At 53.1% G+C, this 12,500-nt stretch overlaps 2 protein-coding genes across 2 annotated transcripts in view; one reads left to right on the forward strand and one right to left on the reverse strand.

Moving 5' to 3' along the window:
• Positions 1–10,926, forward strand: part of EAH_00009000 (hypothetical protein, conserved) — a gene marked incomplete at both ends in the record, with an annotated part of 11,904 nt that extends 978 nt beyond the window's left edge. Inside the window, 14 exons of the mRNA XM_013395439.1 lie at positions 206–869; positions 1,461–2,451; positions 2,750–2,825; positions 3,442–3,586; positions 4,160–4,570; positions 4,861–5,039; positions 5,571–5,668; positions 6,043–6,202; positions 6,622–7,064; positions 7,230–8,413; positions 8,674–8,784; positions 9,055–9,306; positions 9,940–10,644; positions 10,852–10,926. Of these exons, the coding sequence (XP_013250893.1) occupies positions 206–869; positions 1,461–2,451; positions 2,750–2,825; positions 3,442–3,586; positions 4,160–4,570; positions 4,861–5,039; positions 5,571–5,668; positions 6,043–6,202; positions 6,622–7,064; positions 7,230–8,413; positions 8,674–8,784; positions 9,055–9,306; positions 9,940–10,644; positions 10,852–10,926 (5,494 nt within the window). The remainder of the gene's footprint in view (positions 1–205; positions 870–1,460; positions 2,452–2,749; positions 2,826–3,441; positions 3,587–4,159; positions 4,571–4,860; positions 5,040–5,570; positions 5,669–6,042; positions 6,203–6,621; positions 7,065–7,229; positions 8,414–8,673; positions 8,785–9,054; positions 9,307–9,939; positions 10,645–10,851) is intronic.
• A 1,385-nt stretch (positions 10,927–12,311) lies between these two features.
• EAH_00009010 (hypothetical protein, conserved) overlaps positions 12,312–12,500 on the reverse strand; it is a gene marked incomplete at both ends in the record, with an annotated part of 7,299 nt that continues 7,110 nt past the window's right edge. Inside the window, one exon of the mRNA XM_013395440.1 lies at positions 12,312–12,500. This exon is cut by the window's right edge and continues 7,110 nt beyond it. Within this exon, the coding sequence (XP_013250894.1) occupies positions 12,312–12,500 (189 nt within the window).

The following is a 12,500-nucleotide window of genomic DNA, read 5'->3' on the forward strand; positions in this document are numbered from 1 at the left end:
TACATATTATATTAACAATATAAAGTTTATATCTATGTATATAATATATATCAAACGGAGACAGATAGGGCATGATGGCGTTTAAACGAGTTGTATGCGGGTCATAAAATAAAAGGAGACACATATAAATAATATATATATATATATAATGAGGTGTCTCCTCAGCCTGTCTCCTTTGTGTGTGGGGTGTCTGTGCTTTGTTTAGGTTTGATATATTGCGCACAAGTAGGGGGCCGTTTGTCTGCGATGTGAATGGGTTTTCGTTTGTTAAGTCAAGCATAAAATATTATGAAGACTGCAGCAGCATTATACGTTTATATTTCTTAAACAAGCTAGCATACCGTTGCTGCCGTGCTGCTCTGCATGCCCCCCTCCCCTCATCATCCGGAACAGCATCATCAGCATCAGCATCAGCATCAGCATCAGCAGCAGCAGCAGCAGCAGCGGAACAGCAGCAGCAACAGCAGCAGCAGCAACATAACCTAGAGCTATATCTCGCGCAGCAGCAGAGACGCTGTCCTCATGAAGAAGCCCGTCTACCCGATCTCTTCTGGGTGCCAGGGGGCCCCCTACCACCCCCTCATTTAGGAGAAGAGGAGACACCTCCTCAGCGTATGGCGAGGTGTCTCTGCATGGCTTTAGAGACACCTCAGGAGACAGCTGAAGTAGATGAAGAGCTGCGCACTGTTGTTGTTGTCATGCGACACGGAGACAGACGCCCTAAACAAAAATTAAAGTTCTTATCTACGCAGCCTCTCTTGCTGCAGTACTTTCAGCAGCAGCAGCACTTCAAGAAAGAAATTAAGCTTAAGAGCCCTGAGGAGTTGAGAGACCTCTTAGAGAGAAATACAGACATTATCACTGCACTTGTACGTATTTCCAGCGGCTTCGTTGCTGCTTAAGGTTGTTGCTGTTGCTGCTGCTGCTGCTGCTGATGCTGATCCTGTAGCAGAGTCAGCTGCTGCTGACGCTGCTATTGCTGCTTCTCTTTTTCCCGCTGCTGCGTTTGCTGCTTCTGCTGCTGCGCCTTCATCTCATGCTGCTGCGTTTGCTGCTGCTGGTTCTAGTGGTGCTCCTGCTGCTGCGGGTGCACGGCGTCGTTGCTGCTTACGGCTGCTGCTGCTGCTGTCACGCCCTGCTGCAGCCTCTGATTCTTTGGTGTCCTGGCGAGTCTTTTGTGCTGCTGCTGCTGCTGCTGCTGCTTGCGGTTGGCTAGCTGGCAGCAGCTCTTTTTTGCTGCTATTTCTGCTGCTGCTGCAGCAGTCTGTATGGCTGCTGCTGCGTCTCGTGAGTGCTTCGCTGTTTTGCTGTCTCCTCCTCTGCTTGCTGCTACACTGTGTGCTGAGGCTGGCGCTGCTGTTTAAGAAGAGTGAAGGAGACAGAATGGTGTCTCTTCCAGTTGATTAACTTAACAAGAGGAGACTGTCTCCTGTCTCCTTTCATGTTGTCTCTTGCTGCAGGGCCGCGAGGTAGCAGCAGCCACTCAAGAGCTGCAGGCGGAGAAGGACAACGCAGCAGCAGCAGCAGCAGCAGCAGCAGCAGGTGCTGCTGCTGCTGCAGGGGGCTCTGCTGAAGTGAGTGAGGCCCCCGCTCCGACTCCCCCCGAGGAGCCCTCGCAACAGCATCAGCAGCAAGAACGCACCAGCAGCAGCAGCAGCAGCAGCAGCAGCCCGAGTAGTGCAGCAGCGAAAAAGGAGGGACGCCTGGAGGCTTTAAAGGCAGAGCTGCGGCTGCATAAGCAGCTGCAGAAGGTGCTGCTGCAAGGAGACGGCTTTGCTGGCATTAATAGAAAGATACAGCTCAAGCCTAAGAGGTGGGTTAGAGACATAGAGCAGCAACCTGCTGTCTCCTCTTGCGGGCCTCCATCAAGGGACTCCTGCAAGCAGCAGCAGCAACAACAGCAACAACAGCAGCAGCAACAGGTGCAGCAGCAGCAGCAGGAGGCGGAGCAGCAGCAGCAAAGTCAACGAGCTTCTGCTGCTCCTCATGTCTCTGCTGGGGTTATGAGATCCTGCAGCGTACCCTTGCTGCCTACAGCCCCTGTTTGTTTGCTGTCTCCTTCTGCTGCTACTGCTTCTTTCTCTCTTGCTGCTGCACACAACATCGTTGCAACCCCGACAAGTCCTCAGACTGGCGTTGCTGCTGCAGCTGCTGCAGCTGCTGCTGCTGCTGCTGCAGTAGCCAGCTGGCAAGACAATGCACACCGTGCAGCCTCCAGCAGCAGCCCTGCAGCAAAGCAGACGCCGCCTCATGCCACCAACAGCGTCAGCAGCAACAGCAGCGCGGGGTGGGGCAGCAGCAGCAGCAGCAGCAGCAGCAGCACGAGCAGCCACAGCAGCAAGAGACTTGAGAGTTGTGTTGTTGTTGCGAAGTGGGGTGGAGAGCTAACAGCAATCGGTAGAAAACAAGCAGAGGACCTTGGCCAGAGATTTCGCTACCAACTATACCCAGGTAACCTGCTGCTGCTGCTGCTGCTGCTGCTGCTGCTTCTGGTGCTGCTGCTGCTGCTGAGGCTGAGGCTGTACCTGCTGCTGTTGTCGCTGCTGTTGCTGTGGCTGATGCTGTCGCTGCTGCTGATGCTGTCGCTGCTGCTGAATGCCTTCTGCAGCAGCATGCGCAGCAAATCCGTTTCCTCCTGCTGCTGCTCCTCGCCTGCACCCCCAGTGAGGGCTCGCAGTGTGAGAGGGACGCTGAATAATCTCTAGGGTTTAGGGTTTAGGGTTTAGGGTTTGGGGTTGTGAGAGCTCAGGAGACAGCGCGGGGCTGCTGCGGCTGCACAGCACTTTTCGCCACGACTTCAAAATTTATACGAGTGACGAGGGAAGGTATGAAAGGCACATGCTGCTGCTGCTGCTGCTGCTTTTGCGGCTGCTGCTGTTGCTGTTGTTGCTTGTCTGCTGTTTGCTGCTCTTTGCTGCTGCTTGTCTACTCTATATCTATGTATCTGTTTGCCTATATATCTGCATCTGCATATTTATATCTGTATGTCTACATGCATATATATATATATATATATATATATATATATGTCTACACCTGTATATATCTATGCATGTATATCTATGTATCTGTATATCATCTATCTACATACGTATATTTATATATATATATATTTATTTATTTATTTATATTTATAAATTTATATTTGTTTATATGTCAGGTGCCAGATAACATCAGCAGCCTTTACGAAGGGTATATATCTATATATCTATATATCTATATATCTATATAGATATATAGATATATAGATATATATACACCTATATACTTATATATATATATATAATTTTATATATGTTTATTATATGTCAGGTGCCAGATAACATCAGCAGCCTTTACGAATGCTATATACCTATATATATCTATATATCTATATATATCTACATCTATATACTTATATATATATATATATATAAGTATATATATATGTTTATATGTCAGGTGCCAGATAACATCGGCAGCCTTTACGAAGGGTTTTTTGGATTTGGAGGGGGAGCTGACCCCTATTTTGGTTGCCTTAGTAATTCACAACAGCAAAGCGTACTCTCTGCTAGACGAAGGCTCGCAGTGTGCAGGAGACAAGAGAGTAATAATAAACAATCGGCGTCTGCTGTACTTGCTGCTAATCCTGCTGCTGCTGCTGATCCTGCTGCTGATGCTGATCCTCCTCCTGCTGATCCTGCTGCTGCTGCTGATCCTGCTGCTGCTGATCCTGCTGCTGCTGCTGATCCTGCTGCTGCTGCTGATACTGCTGCTGATCCTGATACTGATGCTGATGCTGCTCAGGCGCCGGCTGCTGTTTAGGATGCTGCTGAATCTGCTGTTGCTGTGGCTGCTGCTGAACCTGCTGTTGTGGCTGCGGCTGAACCTGCTGCTGCTGGTGCTGCGGAATCTGCTGCTGCGGCTGCTGCTATATGTGCTGCTGCATTTGCTGCTATACTTGCTGTCTGATAATGCGTCTGCTGCTACACCTACTGCTACTGCTATGCCTACTCCTACTGTATCTGCTTTTGTGTTTGCTACTAAACCTGCTGCTGCTGCTGCTCGCTCTCGCGCCTGCGTGCTGATCTCCTTGCTGCACGGCCGCCCTGCTGCAGCAGCAGCAACACCGGGGAACGAGTTTGCTGTTGCTCCTGCGCTGCTGCTGCTGCTACTGCAGGTGCTGAAGCAGTGCCTCGACTTCCTCCTCAACTTAAATGAAGAACAACTCGCGGCCTTAAAGGCTCGCGTGTTGGAGCTAATAAAGCAGCGGCAGCAGCAGCAGCAGCAGCTGCAGCTGCAAGACACAGAGGAGCCGCCGGCCGCCGCTGGGGCCCCCGCAGCAGCAGCAGCAGGAGGCGCAGCAGCAGGAGAAGGGGGAGGCGAGGGACAGAACACAGGGGCTTCAGTGCAGCAGAAGGAGACAGTTTGTGTTGGGGTGTCTGCACACCGCGACGGGCGAGAGACGGAGGAGGTGTGGGGTGCTGAGCGTCTGCTGCTGGACTGCCCTGAAGCAGATATTAATCTTATCCCCACGCAGCTAGAATCGCTGCAGCAGCGGCTGCTGTCTCCAGTTGAGAAGCAAAAAGAGGTTTGCCCTACCACAATATATTAATTCAGGAGCAGCAGCAGCAGCAGCAGCAGCAGCAGCGGCATTAGCAGCTCCAGCCTTTGCAGCAGCAACAGCAAAACCTGCTGCGGCAGTGTTAGCAGCAGCAGCATCAATATGAGCAGCAGCAGCAACAAAATTAGCAACAGCAGCAGAACTAGCAGCAGCAGCATCAGCATTAGCATTAGCAGCAGCAGCATTAGCAGCAGCAGCATTAGCAGCAGCAGGAACAGCAAGGAGCAGATGCTGCATGCTTTATTTGTGTGCTGCAGATATTGAGTTTGCTGAAGCGTTTCCTAGCGTTGCTGGAGCCTCTTATTGAAGAGACAACAGCAGGAGACACCGAAGGTGCGGGCACCCCTGTCTCCTCGGCCCCGCTGTCTGTGAAGCAAGCAGCAGCAACAAAGCTGCTGGATATGAGAAGCAGATGGGAGAAGATCGCTGCCGATTGGTAACATACACAAACCCTCAAGCACGATTAGGGTTTAGGGTTTAGGGTTTAGGGTTTAGGGTTTAGGGTTTAGGGTTTAGGGTTTGGGGATATAGGGTAGAGGGCTTAGAAATGAAGGTATAGGGTTTAGGGATGGGGGGTTAGGGTTTAGGGTTTAGGTAATGGGGTTTGGGGTTTAGGGTTTAGGGATGAGGGATGAGGGATTAGGGTTTAGGGCTTAGGGTTTAGCGTTTAGGGTTTAGCCCGCAGCATGCTGGCTGTTGCTTCGTGCATGTAGCCGTGTTCAGCTTTTAGAAGTGTCTCCTTCTGTCTCCTTTTGTTTGATATTGTGCTGTCTCCTTGTGTCTTTCGGGTATCTCCTTCTGTCTGCTTTTATTTGATAATCTGTCGTCTCCTTCTGCCTTCTTTTATTTGATAATCTGTTGTCTGTCTCCTTCTGTCTTTAAGGCGTCTCGTCTCTTTTTATTTGATAATATGTTGTCTGTCTCCTTCTATCTTTAAGGTGTCTCCTTCTGTCTGCTGCTGCTGCAGGTACAAGGGGGGTCTCTTTGACAGCAGCAAAGTCTCTGATATTTTGGATTTAGTTCGATATGAGTTAATTCACCACTGCTATCTCCTCTCCCGCGACGGTACCTAAACCCTAAACCCTAAACCCTAAACCCTAAACCCTAATTGCATAATAGCAACGGCTCTAGCGAGGGGCCTTATAGCGGAACCCCTACGAGTTGCTGAGCAGACTGCAGCATTCAAATAATAAACAAAAAGGAGACAGACAGTAGGCAAGTGCCTCCTTGGGAACGGAGACAGTTCACTGGGTGGGGGAGATACATTGAAGGGGTGTTTGCTGCAGCAGCTGCAGCAGCAGCAGCAGCCTGCTGCTCAATTTTGCTGCTGCAGCGGGAGCAATACCATCTGCTGTATTGTTGTGGCAGCACGTATAGCATCTGTGCTGCAATTAGCGTTGTTGTTGTTGTTGCTGCTGCTGCTGTGTGTGGGGTTTCAGCTGTACAGACAGCTATTAGCATACACAACAGCATAAAGCAGCTGCAGGAGGCCGTTGCTGCATTTGCTGCTGCACATAGCAGCGAAGAAAAACTCCGCTTGGCTGTCCCCGTGGTTAGCAGACTCATTCGGAAGATCTTAAGAGACGTGACCTTCTTCAGGTAACAACATAGCTAGCTAGCTAGCTAACCAGCTGGCTAACTAGCTAGCTAGCTAGATAGCTAGCTAACTAGCTAGCTAGCTACGCAGGCCGCTAGCTCGCGAGAGAGAGAGGGTCGCATAGAAGAAGAGCGGGGGAGACTGCTGCTCAGTACAAATTTCTCCTTCGCAGATCGGAATAGCTAGCTAGCTAGCTAGCTAGTTCACAGCTAGCTAGCTAGCTAGTTACTTCTTAGCGTAGCTAGCTAGCTAATTCACTGCTTAGTTCGCTGGCTAGCTAGCTGAGTAGATAGTTTGCTGCGGGGTTGAGGCTGTATGTTGGTGTGTCCCCTCTGTAGAGACAGCATATTTGCTGCTGCTGTATCCGCTGTCTCTCTCCTTTCTAGGTACAGCCTGTTTGCTGCTGCTGTGTCTGCTGCAGGAGCGACGACTCGCAGCAGAAGCCGCAAGCAGCAGCAGGGAACCCCTCGTGCTTCTCTTGTAATTCTGCTGCTTGGGGTACGTCTCTAGGTGCTGCTGCAGCAGCCGCAGCAGCAGTGACAACTGAAGAAGCTCCAGATGCAAGTGCTGCTGCTGCTGCTGCTGCTGCTGGGGGAGAGGCACAAGGGACAGACGCCCTGCTGCAGAAAGGAGACAGTTCAGCAGGCGCAGGCCGCTCCCCCGCTAGCTGCAGCACTCCTGCTGCTGAAGGAGACAGCGGGTTGATTGCATTTAAAGAAGACAGAGACATCTCTTTTAGAGGGACACGTAGAGGGACAGCTACCTCCGGACCCGCCCGCAGCAGCAGCAGCGGCAGCAGCAGCAGCAGCAGCACTTCTTCCTGTCTCGGTGTCTCAGCAGCAAACAATGCTCTACGCGCCGCAGGTGGGTTGGGTTGTGGGGACAGAGACAGAGAAGGAGGAGACAGAAGGAGACAGAAGCAGAGATACATACAGACGCAGCAAGACAGCTGCACTCTGCAGCATTTGTCTCTTCGTGCAGCAGCAGCAAGAGTTTGCTTGGGATGTTTGTGTGTCTCCTCCTTCTCAGGGGAATGCCTGCAGTCTCCCCGCGGGGGAGGAGGCCCGGGGATCGTTGGGATCGTCTCGGGATCGGGATCGGGATCGGGATCGGGTGCTCCTGCGGGATCGCCTCGAGGCCGCAGCAGCTGCTCCCCACATGCACCCTCTGTGGGAGCAGCAGAAATGCGGCGGAGTCTGGAGCCCCGCTGCAGCCCTGGGGGAGGTGGTGCTACTCGCAGCAGCAGCACGCAGGGATGTTCTAGCAGCAGCAGCACGAGGGAGGCTGCAGCAGCAGCAGCAGCAGGGAAAGGCAGCAGTTGCCGCAGCAACAGCCGCAGCAGCGGCAGCTCCTTAGCCTGCAGCAGCGGCATTAGGGGCCGCGGCAGGTGTACCCCTTCAGCTGGTGCAGCAGGAAGCAGCGGTGCTGCAGCAGATCTTGCTCTTAGGCCCCCAGGTGTCTCTTGTGGGGTCGGTGGGATCGTCTCCGCAGATGCTGCTGAGGCTGTTGTTATAAACAGCAATGATCTCTGGGCTCATCAGCAAGCAGGTGGTAGAGGCAAGAAAGAAAAGGCACTGAAATTTAAAAGAGAAGAACAGGTGCAGCAGCTGCATCTCAAGCATGTACAGTCTGAGCTGAAGCTGCTGCAGCAGCAAGACACCCCAGACGCACACAGGCTCTCGACCCCGCTGCAGCAGCAGCTCCAGCAACAGCTGCAGCTGCAGCAGCAGCTCCAACAGCAGTTTCAGCTGCAGCAGCTGCAGCAGCAACTGGCTAGCAGAGACACCTCGGGACCTTCACCAGAGCTGCAGCATCCCCAGAAGCAACCCTCGACTCCAAGCGAGCTGCTGCTGCTGCAGGATCAGCAGCAGCAGCAGCAGCGCCACATGGGGGCCTCCTCGGGTCAGGCCCCCTCTACTCCTTACGAGAGCAGCGTGCTGCCTTCGCGGCAAGACTCGGAGGACCCGCAGCAGCTGCAGCAGCAGCAACAGCTGCAGCAGCAGCTGCAACAACAATTGAGCCAACAGCTCCAGCAGCAACTCCACCAGCAGCTGCAGCAGCAGCAGCAGCAGGACCCCCTGCAAACAAGAGACAGAGGAGGTGCAGCAGAGGGGCCTGATGGAGACAATATGCAAACTGCTGAGCAGCAGCAAGAAGCAGCAGGTGGGGACGAAGAGGAGGAGCACGAAGATGATGATCCTCACCAGCATGAGGTATGCTGTTGCTGCTGCTGCTGCTGCTGCTGTTTCTCTTGCGCTGTCGTCTACTGCATGGTATCCTATCCCCCAGCTTCTGGGGGCAACGCTGCTGCTGCTGCTGCTGTTGCTGCTGTTGCTGCGGTTGCCGCTGCTTCTGCTGCTGCTTGTGTGCTTTCGCATATTGCGTGACGTAACAAACTGTTTTTTGAACGGGCGCGCGTTTGCCGTTGCTGCTGCTGCTTTTGCTGCTGTTGCTGCTGCTGCTGCTGCTGCAGGTTGCTGCAGAAATTCGCTTGAAAGAGGGCGAAGCACACTTGTTTGGGATCCGATCCCCGTGGAGGATCGTCCGCAGTCGGTTTTATGTTACGAGTGCTAGCCATGTAGAGGTACGAGAACCATCTGCTGCTGCTGCTGCTGCTGCTGCTGCTGCTGCTGCCCGCTGCTGAGAGTTGGTTGTTCGCATGCATTTGCAGGGGACTGGGGCAGGGTGTGGTGTTAGAGGGTCTTGGGCGGAGCAGCAGCCTTGAGGGGAGACAGTTGGCTGTCTCCTTTGTCTCTAGAGCTTCGATGACCTGTTCTTGCTGCTGCTGCTGTTGTTGTTGTTAGTGCTGCTGCTGTGTTTAAGCTGCTGCTCTCGGTGATGCTTGCTGCTGCAGGCCCTACTCAATGTCCTTCTTCTAAGCCACAACGCTGTCGCATGCAATCCCCGCGCTGCTGCTCGTGCAGAGGCAATTAATAGAGGGGCAGCTACAGCAGCAGCACGAGCAGAAGCAGCAGCAGGAGCAGCAGCAACAACAGCAGCAGCAGCAGGCAGCAGCGACCTTCCCGAGGGAGCTTCAGAATCAAGTGCTGAGAAGAACGAGGAGGCTAAAGAACAGTTTAGGCCTATCTTTGATCGCGATCTGCGTGTATGTCTTTTTGTCTCCTTCAGTGTCTCCTTCTGTCTCCTTTGGTGTCTCCTTTTGTCTCCTTTCTTGGTGTCTCCTCCCGTCTCCTTCCTTAGTGTCTTCGCAAAGGCCTTATCGCTGTCTCTTCCTTTGCTTTTTGTCTTTGCTTTGCTCTGGAGACGGGCGGGGGCCTCCTATGTCTGGCTAGCTAGCTAGCTAGCTAGCCATCTAGCCAGACGTAGTCTCCAGTGTGTTTCGTTTCTTCTCGTATAGACGTCTTCTTTAGGCAGATGGAGGCTGCTGCTTTGTTGTCTCTGCTGCCTTGTTGTCTCTGCTGCTTTGTTGTCTCTGCTGCTTAGTTGTCTCTTTAACATGATTGAAAGAATAAAGAGACTCCCTCTTAGCTGCTGCAGGGCGGTTTACAGTTTGTCTCCTTTTGCTGTTCTTCTTGCTGTCTCTTGTGGGGTCTCTTCTTCTTGCTTGCTTTTTAATTGCGTACGTTTGTGTCTTATACTCATCTGCTGTGTCTTTGGTGTGTCTCCTCGGGTGTCTCCTTCTGTCTTTGTCTTCTTCGTTGTCTCTTCTTTGTTTCTGTCTCCTTCTGTAGAGGCATCTGTCTCCTTTTGTCTCCTTTTGTTTGCTGCGCTTCTTTAGGAGTGGCTGGGGCAGTGTGAATTACATTATCTCTCGCATATCGTTTTTAGGGTCTGGGAGAGAAGAAAGGCTAGGCCTACACCAGGTGTCTCCTCAGCTCAATGCCAGCAGCAGCAGCAGCAGCAGCAGCAGCAGCAAGAAGAGAAGGGTCGATATCGCCTGGAGATTTTTTTCAGCACAGGCGCCCGCGATGGCTTTGGGGAGAACTTTTACCTGTTAGAGCGCAAGGCGCGGCAGCAGCAGCAGCAGCAGCGGCAGCAGCAGCAGCAGCAGCAGCAGCAGAGTGTCTCCGCCCCAGCCCCTAGCGCTCGCTCGCAGCTATGGCGTGAGGTGCATCAACAGGAGGAAGATGAAGCCCGCTCTCATTCGCTGCACCCTGTTGGTGTCTCCTCTGAGGTTCAGGTGTCTCCTTCTGCTGCAGCAGAGGAGACAGCAGCTTCTTGTGGGGTCTCTTGCCCCTCAGCAGACACCGCCGGCACCGCCTGCAACAGCAGCACCACCACAACCACCACCACTACAAGCAGCAGCAGCAGCAGCAGCAGCAGCAGCAGCAGCAGCAGCAGCAACAGCGGAGGCCCCCATAGAACAGGCTGCTTCTGCAGAACCCCCTATACTAACCGCGTACCCCCCTACTGCGAGATTGCTCCTCTGCTGCCCCTCGGCCGCTCTGTTGATGTTGCAGACTTTGACGAGCTCATGACTGAAGTAATGCGGCACTTCTACCTCAACATACACCCCAATGGGGCCCCTAAAGGGCCCCATTGGGGTGTATAGGGGCCCCCAAAGGGCCTCTTTTTTGGTGTTTGTTTGAGTGTATAGTATAGTGGGCAGGCCTGCTTAAAGAGTGCTGTGTTTAGTTTATTATTTATTATATTTTATGTTGCTGTTGCTGCTACTCGGGTGTATGTGCAGGTCCTGCGGCGCTATGGAGATGCGGGGGGGCCCCAGCGAAACCGCTCTGATAAGCCGAAGGCGCAGCAAAGCTGAGGGCTTAGAGGGGCCTCTCTAACAGGAGATGCAAAAAGGGAGACTGCTTGCTGCGCCCCCTACCTAGACAGCTAGCTAGCTAGCTAGCTAGCCAGTTAGCTACGCAGCTAGCTAGCCAGCTGAGTCGGAGACTGCTACAGAGACAGACGACTTGCCGGGGCCCTCTCATGCTTGTGGTTGGTTGGAGGGCAGCAGCAACAGCAGCAGCATCTGCTGCAGCAGCAGCAGCAACAGCAACAGCAACAGCAACAGCAGGCGTTGTAACCCTGTCTCCAGGAGCGTTTTAGGTAGCAGGGGGAGGCCTCAGAGGCCTTTGGTTGTCCCCTAAGTGTCTCTGTCTCTGTTGCGGTGTACATGGAGACACCAAAGGCCTTGTATTATATCTTTGTGCATACATTCATCAGCAGCTGCTACTCTTATTTAGGAAGGAGACGCACAGCCCCAGCCAAAGGGCCTTCTGTTCTTAAGGGGCCCCACAACCTCCTCCTTTGCTGGCGTTGGGGGCCCCTTTGCTTTGTAGAGACTTCGAGCAAGGTGTGAACAACAGGGGGTTCAGTCAACAGCTAGCCAGCTGGCTAGCTAGCTAGCTACGCAGCTAGCTAGACAGCTTGCTAGAGATCTAGGCAAGCAGCTAGCTAGACAGCTAGCTAGACTCGGTACAAGGCTAGAGAAACAGTTAGCTAGACACCTGGGGATGCAGCTAGCTAGCCAGCTTGCTAGACAGCTAACTAGGCAGGTGGATAGCCTAGCTAGCTAGAAAGCTAGCTAGCCTGATAGCTAGACAGCTAGCTAGACAGCTAGCTAGCATCTAACGCCTTAGATCTGGGGAGGCCCCGTAGGAGTGGCTGCGGTGTCTGGGCCCTCTGCTGCAGCGACAGAGACGCGTACACCTTAGCTTAGGAGACACAAAAAACAGAGGAGCCGCCGCAGCGCAACAAACAGGAAGAAGAGAGAGTTACAAGGAGGCGTCTGCTGCAGCAGCAGCAGGAGCTGCACAGTGTAAAGGAGGCCCTAGTGTCTCCTTCTCAGTCTCTCTGTGGCTGAGGCTGTCTGTCTTGCTGTGTCTCTATCTCTTTGTCTCCTTTGCACCGATTGGCTTGCTGCATTGGCCGGTTAGTTGGTGTGGGGTGCTGCTGGGGGTGTCTCTGCGTCTGTAGATACTGCGCAAGAGGAAGTGTCTCCTTCACTTTGCTGTCTCCTTCTCTGTCTCCTTCTGTCTCTTTCTTTTGTCTCTGTCGCTTATTTGCTCCTTGTCTTCCTTGTAAGGGCCCGATGCTTCCCAGGTGTCTGTTTGTCTGCTGCTGCTGCCTCAAGAGCAGCAGCAGCAACAGCAGCAGCAGCAGCAGCAGAAGGGGAAGCTTGCTGCAGCTGTCCCCTTCTCTGCGTTAGAAGACTGTCCCTCTTACCTGTCCCCTGCCTGTTGTATACTGCTGCTGTCGTTCATAGGCTGTGTTTGTTGCTGGTGCTTGAGCCCCAGGGGCTGCTGCTGAGAAGGGCAGCAGCAAGCAAGGTGCTGCTGCTGCTGCTGCTAGCATGGGAGCAGCAGCAGCTGGGATCGTCTCCCTTGGGATCGC

Source organism: Eimeria acervulina, genomic scaffold (assembly GCF_000499425.1).
Source record: "Eimeria acervulina Houghton genomic scaffold, Eah_scaff44, whole genome shotgun sequence".
Taxonomy (NCBI): Eukaryota; Apicomplexa; class Conoidasida; order Eucoccidiorida; family Eimeriidae; genus Eimeria; species Eimeria acervulina.